The sequence below is a fragment of the Fusarium coffeatum genome, assembly GCF_003316985.1.
Source record: "Fusarium coffeatum strain FIESC_28 chromosome Unknown BRIP53273_contig_393, whole genome shotgun sequence".
In the NCBI taxonomy this organism is placed as follows: domain Eukaryota; kingdom Fungi; phylum Ascomycota; class Sordariomycetes; order Hypocreales; family Nectriaceae; genus Fusarium; species Fusarium coffeatum.
Window position 1 is genome coordinate 1 of NW_022158182.1, and position 10,835 is coordinate 10,835.

Sequence of the window (10,835 nt, forward strand, 5' to 3'; positions counted from 1 at the left end):
GTTATTATTTTTAACTTTAGGTAACCTTAACTTTAACTTTTACTAATATATAAATAATATATAAATATAATCCCTTTTTAAAACCTTATATACCTAAATCTTTCCCCCTAGAACGCTATATATAAGCATATAGTTATTATCTACAGAGGTAGTTAACTATTATTCTAACCTATTTTTATAATAAGATAAACTATATATAGTAGTTTATCTAGTAACTAGGGTTAATTTTATAAAGGAATTACTTATTATTATAGCTAAAATACTTATTAGTAGCTATTTTCCTAGCTAGCTCTTTTAATATAGTTATCTTTCTATTTAGAAATTATATATAATTCCCTTACTAGAATAGCTAAAGAAGCTTATAGCTAAAGGCTACTAGCTTAACCCTTTATAGAACTAAGTTAGAATTAGGTATAACTAAAACTAAGGTTACTTAGAAGATATCTATATTTTATAGAAGTAGCTATAGGGCTTCTTTAACCTTTATAGGCTTAAGATATATATTATCTTTATAGTAGTAAGCCCTTATAGGTATAATACTAGTATACCTTACTAGAATTAATATAGCTATAAAATAGGTTAGTAGTATAAAGTAATAGGTAGGGTCTAAGGGTTTATTAACTTACTATATACAATATTAGGTATAGTTATAGGAGAAAGGAAGGGGGCTAGGCTATTATACCTTATATAGTAGCCTTTTATATATGTAAGTTATAGCTATGTTAGTAATAGTTAGAGTTTAGTTAATATAGGTAACTTTAGATAAGATAAGCCTATGCTTTAACCTACCCTGGAGGGGTTAACTATAAATTATATAATATATTTCTTATTAACTTTTTAAAGAAATTTAAAGGGAAATATTAAAATAAGAAGTAAAAGATAGAATATATTAAAATAAAAAAAGTAATTAATAAGTAATTCTATTACTTTGTTAAATAGGTAGATTAACTAGTTAGATATAACTAATAAGCTACTACTAAAGATATAATAAATATACTTTATATTACTTAAGTATAAAATAAAGAAAATACTAATTAAATAGGAAAGTACTTAAAGTAATAAAGTAATATAAGTATAAGAAAAAAAAGGTAAACTAGGTAAGAATTTATTAACTATAAATACTATTACTTAAGAGCTAAATTAATTATTAAATAGTTATTAACAATACTATAAATAATCAACTATAAATTAAAAGGTAAAACTATTTACTTCTTATTAATAGAATTAAAAGGATATTTAAAATTATATTTCCTAGGAATTATAAAACTGATTTAAATAAAACTACTTATATTAAAACTACTTTAGTAAAGTTACTATTATTACTGTTAAATAAGCTTATAAGCTATAAATAAGTAAAAAGTTAAGTAAAAGAAATTAAAAAAGCTAGCTTTAAAATAAAGTAAAGTATTATAAAATAACTAAAGGTATTATTAATATTAATAAAAAGAAAATAAGTATAACTTATACTTTACTTAATTATTCTCCTAATAAACTTAATAAAGATAAAAGTAATAGTTAATTAAGCTATATTATTTATATTATTAACTTTAAAATATACTTAACTTATAAAAGCTTAATTATTTTAATATTAGTAATTTTAAACCTTAGTTAAAGGTTATTTACTATTAAAATACTAAAATACCTATAGTATTATACTTAAAAATATAAAAAGTCTAACTTATATAAATTAATTACTAAGTAATAAGAATATAATAATATATTTCTTATACTTATAGTAAAGTTAATTAATAAATATAAAAAAAAGAGCTTAAATAACTTATAAAGATATTAGACTTTTAATTAATAAAATTATAGTAAGAATAATATATAGTATTAATACTAATAAATATATTAATAAAGTAATATAAAGTAAAGCTAAAAGTACTATAGTTAATATTATTATTTACTTTATTAAAAGTATTAAAAGTATAAAGTACTTAGGCTATTAAATAAATATAAAAAGAAAGCTTATAAAATTACAAATATTATTATTAGTTAGTTTAATAAAAGTAATATTAAAAAAGTTATAAAAGTAATATAAATAGTTAATATAAAAGTAAATATTTATAAATAATAGTAAAAGCTTAAGAAAGTTATATTAAGTAATTTTCCTTTAGGTTTTAGTAATTTACTACTTATTTTAATTATAAAATTCATCTTTATTATAAGATAATTATATACTTAATATACTTTATATAATAATAATAATAAAGATATAAGAAAAAACTTAAAAAGTATTAAGTATAAGTAAGAAATAAGTAAATAAAATATAAAGAAGTATAATACTATAATAAGAAAAGATAATATTAATATAAGAAAAGAAGGAAAGAAGAAGTGTAATAGTTGCACCTAACTGCTAGGCTACAGGGCAAAAGATCGGGCTATAATTACTATGTAAGTGATTACAGTAGTGCTTATAGCTGCCTATAGAGCCTTATAGCGCTGTTACAGTAACTAATTGTAATAAGAAGAGTTATAGAAAAGAAAAGTAGTATTTATATTACTTAATAATATAAAAAGATAATAGTTATTTAATTTATATTAGCTTTTATAATTTATAGTAGAAACTATTAGTATTAAAGAAACTAAGTAATAATAAAAGCTAAAAATAATAATAAATCTATAGTTTATTTATAATATAGCTATAGTACTATATTAATAAATTAAAAAGTTTAATAAAGCTAAGAATAGCTTTTTAAGAAAAGGAAATAATTATTATAATTACTTTATAGGAAATACTTAGTATTATTAATTTAATTTTATAATCTAATTAAACCTTAGGTTTTAAAACTCTTAAAGCTAATATTACCTTTATTACTTATAACTCTATTTTAAAGTTTTTAAGCTTTAGTATAGTATTACTATTAAACCTAGTTAGCTTTTAAATTTATTATACTAGTATAATAATAAAAAAGAGATTTTATATTAAGCTATTTAAAACTAAAAAGAAAGAGAAAAAAAGGTTTTTAATTTTATTATAAAGTTATAATAAGAAAGGTTTATAATATAGATTATTTTATTTAAACTATAAGTCCTAGGTTAAATCTACCTTTTATGTTATAATTAATAGCAACCTCTTTTAGTAAAGTTAAATATTAATAAGTTAGGTATATATATTATATTAGCTACTAAACTCTAATAACGGTAAATAGAAAGTCAGAGTTAAGGCGGGCTAAAGTTAAAGGCTTTAGTTAGCGCGTTAATTGAATAAGATTACGTAACCTCTTAATTGCACCTGTAGTAATATAACCCAATAATATTATTAATAATATTATTAAGGGAATACTTAAAAGATAATTAAAGTAAAATAGTTATAATATTTTAGTTAAGCTATTAATATTATTAAGTAAAAGGTATATATAAATAAAATATATATTCTTTTATAATATAAGTAAGATTAAATCCTTAATAAAGCTTTTTAAAAACTTAAACTTTATTACTTTAAATATTCTTTATATTATATTTCTATAGGTTTTAAAGTTTAATTTATATTAAAAAGTAATTAAATTATATAAAGTTCTTTTTTAACTTAAAAGCTAATAGTATATTTACTTCTCTTAGTTTATAATATAATCTTTATACTTTTTAACTTAAATATTTATATAAACTATTTTAGCTTTAAAACTATTTATAAAAAAGAGGATTCTCTATAAGTATGTCTTTTTAATTAACTATAGATTATATAAATAACTATAATAATATAAACTTAATATTTTTAAGCTTTTTAAATAAATATATTAATAACTTAACCTTTTAAGCTTAATATAAAAGAATAAAACTATATAGTAAAGAGAGAGTTTCTTAATAAAGTAACTTAATTAAAAATAAAAAATATAAAGTTTAAAATATAAAGCTTAAAATTACTATTATAATAATTAATAAATAAACTTATTATATTTAATAAGTTAAAATATACTATTAAAAAGGCTAAGAAATAAAACCTATTTATATTATTTTATAAGGCTTTTTTACTTTTAACCTTTATTTATTTATAAAGTTATATATAGTTTTTTTAGCTTATAAATTTATATATTTATAAATAATAGTTTAGTTAGTAATCTTAAATTATACGTTAAGTATAGTATAATTTAAAGTAATACTTAGGATATTAGATATTAATTGTAAAATATACTTACTTATAAGTTAATTGCTAATATTACTATAATAGTTTTCTTTTTTGTTTTTATATATATTAAAGAAAGATTGCAGAGATAGTGTAATCTCTAGTTATAAACCTTTTATTTTAATATAAGGTTTTCAGTCTTATTAATAGGCTAGTCTTATAGCTTAACTAAAGCTTAAATACTATTTATCTTACTATTCCTTTACTAGTCCTTTTACTTATAATTATATCTTACCTGTATAATAATATAATTAGTAAACTATAATTTAAAGTAATAAAATATAGTTTTAAAATTAGTATTAAGTATTAGAAATTTAAGAAGTTACTTATTATTAAGTAGTTTTAAAACTAATTATAATAAGTATTTACTTAATTTAATTAATAAAGGTAATTAGTAAGGTATTATATAAAAGTTAAAAGAATTAAACTTAGTAAGAAGAAGAAAAATATATATTATTGTATTTAATAAAATAAAAATATATATCTAATTAATTATAAAAGTATTTAAAATTATAATATTATAAAGGCTTTTATAAAGTATTAATAGAAACTAAGATTAAAGAGTTATTATATTATTTATTATAATACTTTTATAATTATTATAATATATATAAGCTTTATTTTAATATTAAAAAGTATTAAGTAATTATTATCTTAATTCTCTTAATATATAAACTTAATAGTAAATATACTTATCTTATAATATATATATAAGTTATAAAAGTAATAAAGTAATATAGAAAAGTAATAGAAAGCTTTATTACTTATATAAATATATAAATATATAAAGATTATATATATTATATATATATTAAAAAGTATAAGTAATATTAGCTTAAATTACTTACTTATATAATATTATAATTCTATATTAATAAAATAAGTTTATATAATAACTTTCTTTAGATAGTTACTTTTAAATTATAATTATAAAATAAAACATTTAAAAATAAAAACTATTAGTTTTACTTTTATATAAATAAAAAGTTTATTTATAAAAGAAATATAATTATAATAAAGAATAATAAAACAATTTTAAAATATATAGTTTATAAATTAACTTATAAATATTTTAATATTAATAGTTTATAAATAAAATAGTTAATAATAAATTTTATAAATAATATTATAAGTTTAGATTTTATTATAATAAAACTATTTATAAAGTTTAAAATTTAAATTTTTCCTATTTTAATTAAATAAAAAGTCTTAGTATAAATAGTATAAGCTATTTTTAGCTATTTATTCTTAAGTAAATATAGTTTTAGTACTAAGATTACTACTTTATAACCTTACTAAACCTTTTACTATTAAATATTACTATTATTATTACTAAGTATTTAATTAGTTACCTACTTTTTATTATATATATAATAAGATAATAAGAAACTAGTATTAGATAATATTTAATATTAAATTATTATTTATATTTATTAAGAAAAGTTAATATTATTTTATTATTATAAATTTACTTATTAAGTAAAATAAAATCTATTAATTATTTAAGTTATTACTTATATTATATAGCTTATTACAATCTAATAAGTAGATTAGTTACCCTACATACAGCCCTACATTTTGTACTAATTATATTCTTAGGATGTTTAATAATAATTAGTACTAAGCCTTAATAATTAGCATTAATCTAATATAATTAGTACTAATCTACTAGAATTAGTACTAATCCTAAGATAACCTTACTAATTACCTATAAATTACCTAAGTATGTATATATTTACTTAGTATTAGTTAATATACTTAGCTTAATAGCTATTAATAATACTTCTTTACCTAAATACCTTTTATTTACTATTAAGAGATATAATATTAATATATTACTTAGTACTATACTCTATAACTCTATTAAATATAAACTTAAAATAAACTAGTTTACCTATTTAGAAACCTAACTATTACATAGCTTGGTAGCTGTTGTAATATATATATGTTTACTATTATTAGAGTTTAGTAGCTAATATAATATATACACTTGACTTATTGAGATTTGACTTTACTAGAAGAGGTTGCTATTAATTATAACATTGAAGATGGATTTAACCTGGGACTCCTAGCTAGGTGCGAGGGAAGGCCGATTCCCAAACACAAGTGGTAATAGGCCAACACAAACTACTAAACAGGAAAAAGCAAGCTGCCAAAGGGCAGGATCAGAGTGAAATACCTCAGGGAGCTATCGCTACGGAATCGTGCACAACAGACGCGCTTATGACTGGGAGGAACACGAGAAAACGTCCTCGAGAGCCACTAGTAACACTGCTCAATCCGCTCAGATGGAGGACGTTGAGTCGATACCCTCACGAGAATGGGACACCTGCATGTTGCCCGACTTTTAGACATAGAGGTCTGAACGTCTGAAGTTAACTTGGATGATTGACGTGGGAGTAGTTCCGGATCGACGTTGGTAATAACTGTCCATGAAATCGATACGGGACTACCATTTGCGTATGAGAAGGGCAAGGAAGTAAGTGCTATCTTGGTCGTCGCCAGATTCGCGAAACACTCCCAATTTACACCTGCACAAGACCCTGATGCTGGCTCGTTCCTCGCGTCTCAAGTTACGGCAAAGCCGGCTTCTAATTCGAATTGGTATCGATGAAGGGGAGTAATAACATCCGGAAGGATTCATCCTCTACCTATACAAAGCGCATTGTGTATACACGTATTGTGATCCGATTTTCTGGTTGACTGTCGTTCACTTCTTGTCCATTCACTGTCCTTTTTCTGTCAACTTCCTGTCTATCCAGTATCTCGATTCGGGTTCGGCTCGTTCGCCGCGGTTGGCGGTTGAGACTTTCGGACCTTGACTATCGTTATGTTACTTATCGTGTAGAGCGATCCATCTCACGCGGGCCTCTTTCCACGTCAATAGCAGAAGCGATATCGCTCAGGTCAAACGCAGTCTCAAAGATGCCCTGGTGTCTTGAGGCGTGAAGCAGAAAACCAGAGGTGAAATCCTTCCGGGAAATGTCGGCAACGGCCTGATCGAATGCTGTGCCCTGCGATTCGTGAACAATAATTGCGTAGGCAACAGTAAGTAGGAATTCCTTGCGAGTGCACGGATTGCTGCCGACAATGTATTGACGCTTGGATCGGAAGATAGGGGCAATTTTGGAAACCTCAGAATCCTCATGTCCGTAGTATTCACGGGCCGGTATAACTCTAGAATCGCACCACTGTTAGATCCGGATACTTACAGCGAGTGTCAACACCAAGTCGATCCTGATCTCAGCTGATATCTTCGACGACTCCAAGAGCGCCGTTGACCAGGCCAGCGACCGTCCAGAGGTTTTCCGTAAGCACCACTCTGGCACGAATACAGAGAACTTCATAGTTGTAACGAGACAAATAGCTCAGGACCCGATCTACAGCTTAGGGATACTCACGCCCGTTCGGAACTTGACGGGTGAAGTCAACCCGGGTAAGAAACCTGAAGTAACTATACTCTTGCCATCCACGACTTCCTCATCTTGGAAGTTATGCTAAATGTCGACAGCCTCCATCACCTCATTCACAACTTGGCCGGCAACGTCTCCATCGACATGCAATTAACTTGGAATAGTATCGTTGATATCACAGTATCGTAGACGGTGACGGGATGGTGATTCTCGAGGTGATCCAGCCTGATACGAATGCAGGACTGGCGGACACGGGATTCATTTCGGAATGTCTGACCAGGCGAGGTTGGTCAGTCTGACTCTGAGGCCGCAGCACAAAGATATCCAGGTCCCGAGGAAGAAGAGGAAGTTGGTTGTGGAAATGCCCCATGCCTCTGATGAAGTTAATGATGTGGCCCCTGTAGCAGTATTGTTGCCCGCGATAGGCCATCATCTGGATATGTGGATGAACTCTCGCACAGAGCATCTCCCCAACATGTGTCAAGTCTGGCAGGTGTGCTGGGACCTCAACAGGATCAAGGTCATCCTCCCGCGTCCAGAAGAGAGGCTGACCTTCTGAATTGGACTGTACGCGACGATGGTGCCTTGGCGATTGCACGATCGACAAACGCTCTGTCGGAGTCCAAGGTCAAGCCACTTGATCTTGCAGCGTGGCCAGTGTTGGATGACAGACTGGTCCATATCCTCCTGCCAGTACAACTTCACGTTGAGTCTGAGCCTGCGGTACTCGAGGTTATTGCTGATGTAGGCTGGGGAAGTCATGCTTTCGATAACCAGGGATCATGTACGCTTGCGCCCAAGTCTGCTGTACTTGTTCTGGGTAGGGATCGCCACTCGGAAAGAAGAAGAAGGTCTCTAGTCAATGGCCGAATTCCACCTTTATTAAGATGGCCAAACACTGGCAAACCTCAAACAAACGAGTCGGCAGAAGTACTGCGATGCCAATCACAAGGAACGAGTGTTCACCCGGACAGCTCGTGATGTTGCCAGCTGGGAATTTGAGCCAGAGAAGTATTCGGCTACAGGCACTATCACAGTCGAGGACCTCCACACTTCCTCACAAATTGATACAGGCCACTCCAACCCAGCCTTGCCAACAGTAAGTCGATTTTTTGTAGAACCACACGTGTTGTGCTGCAATACCGTACTCACTATACGTGTTTTGTAGGGTAACTTGGAAGGCGTGATAGCGTGGTGGGGAAACGTCTTGGTTGGATGTTACGGTACCTAGGTACTCGAGCTGGTGCCTGATACAAACTGCCTCCAGTGCGAAGGTACTTAGTGTAGATGGGCTGGCAGAGATGCGGTACTTCTTGACGGAGCGAGCCAGTACATCAGTCGCAGCAGGGGCCGTGTAGTGTACCTGATCTGGTGCATCTGACCCGCGGTTGCCCCATGCGAGGTTGTCCGTACTAGCTCCCAGTACGAGTGGAAAGTGACAAGGTACAGTATTGGCTGCAACCGCACCTCCCACGGTACGGAAGACCAAAACATCCCATGTAAGTAAAATGACAAGAGAGTGGCGGGGGGCCTACCGTAGCACCGCGATACGATGCGCGCCGCGTGGACTCGCCACGAGTCAACGGCGTCACGCGTTCAAACTGAAGGCAAATCTACGTAGCTCAGCCGGGAGAGCACGAGATCGAGGTTTGTGTCGGCATAGTCAAAGACAGCCAGATGCCCTATCATTCTAACCACAACCGCACACACCACCATGACGTGGAAGATCGAGTGGGAACCCTATAGATTACAATAATTACTATAAGCGCTTTTCTTCCTTCTAAAGTTTAGTTGTTAAACACCTCCTTATTAATGTTGAAGAGAAGAACCACAAGATCGTACAAGATGGTACTCACTCTTGATTTCTTGTTGTCCTGCATTAATGAACAGGATGATCTTTAAATGTTTCTTTGTGATGAACTTTTGTATAGTTCGACAGTATATTCTTTATCCATGCCTCCCTCATCATTAAAAAGAAAACGAGGTATTATAATATCATTGCCCAGTTAATAAATTTTATGCAAGCCCAGCATTAGGTCTACCTAACCACTTATCCAGCCAATCTATATACTTACTCTCTATCTATATAGCTAAAATTCTCAATATAGCAATAAGATAATAAATATCCTTTAAATCTCTAGTTAACCTAATATAGCTATGCTTAGCTATATATTAAACTAATATAGTTAATATAATACTAGTTATAGAATAGATTAAAAATAAACTTATAATCTTAACGCTAGTATTACAGGTAAACATTAACTTCTACTTATCCTTAATAACTATTATTAGCAGTAACGTAACTATCCTACTTATTTACTGCAGCGCAAGAAGATATATATACTAATACCAGGCTATAACCTAGAGACCTAGCTAGCTTCTTATATCTTTAAGATTCCCTTTTCCAATCTTGGTTTTAATTAATAAAGTAATCAGGTTATTTTTAATAGGGCTATATACTATTTAGTTAATAGTACATTTATTATTAGGTTTACTAGAGAGTATATATTATATATACTACGCTATTAGCAATAGGGGATAGATAGTAATAACCCAGTTTACTATCTTAGATCTTATTATATTATAGTAAGACTTTACTTTTATACTATAGATAAAGCTTTTGCTAATTTTACCATAGGTAATAATCTTATAACTAAGGGATAAGTAAGTCTCTAGGGCTATCTTAAGAAGTAGACTATAAATATTAATATTCTACGTAGACTTATAGGCTTAGGTCTATTAGTAAGATTTTACTCTTACTAGGATATTCTAAATTCTAGTTAATTTAAGTAAATACTATAAGGTATCTTTTTCTAAGTACTTAAAGTACTACTACTTATAACTTAGGTTCTTATACTTAGTCTCTATAATATCTTTAATAGCTTTTAGTATAAACTATTTAATATTACTAACTTAAGCTATTTTCTTAAATATTAGTAGTATATCTTATAGTATATAATCTTTTAAAGTTACATATCTAATAAAGTATACTAGCTTAAGGAGAAGCTAAAGTATTAAGTACTTAACTAGGCTGGAAGATCTAGACTATACTAATAATTACAATCTTAAAGAGATACTTAGTATCTAAGCCCTAGGAGTAGGCAGAGGTAGATTAATAGAAGGGAAAGATTTTAGACCCCTTAGAGTTTCCTTAGTATTAGAGGGACTATATATAAACTAATTTATTAAAGTATCTTATTAAGGCCTTTTTAGTAAATAATTTAGGTTCTTAGTTAGTATAATATTAGATACTAGTAGTATAGGTAAAGCTATTTAATTCCAATAGAACTCTGTAATAA

At 28.1% G+C, this 10,835-nt stretch overlaps 2 protein-coding genes across 2 annotated transcripts; one reads left to right on the forward strand and one right to left on the reverse strand.

The window, feature by feature from the left end:
- Positions 1–6,877: 6,877 nt before the first annotated feature.
- FIESC28_11379 (uncharacterized protein) lies at positions 6,878–7,470 on the reverse strand (the record flags this gene model as incomplete). Its single annotated transcript, XM_031165503.1, has 3 exons — positions 6,878–6,945; positions 6,987–7,266; positions 7,336–7,470. 3 exons carry the CDS (start codon positions 7,468–7,470, stop codon positions 6,878–6,880), a joined length of 483 nt encoding a protein of 160 aa, XP_031010437.1.
- A 334-nt stretch (positions 7,471–7,804) lies between these two features.
- On the forward strand, positions 7,805–8,767 carry FIESC28_11380 (uncharacterized protein; the record flags this gene model as incomplete). Its single annotated transcript, XM_031165504.1, has 4 exons — positions 7,805–7,821; positions 7,941–8,356; positions 8,424–8,635; positions 8,705–8,767. The coding sequence occupies 4 exons, from the start codon at positions 7,805–7,807 to the stop codon at positions 8,765–8,767; spliced, it is 708 nt and encodes a 235-aa protein (XP_031010438.1).
- Between the last annotated feature and the right edge of the window lie 2,068 nt (positions 8,768–10,835).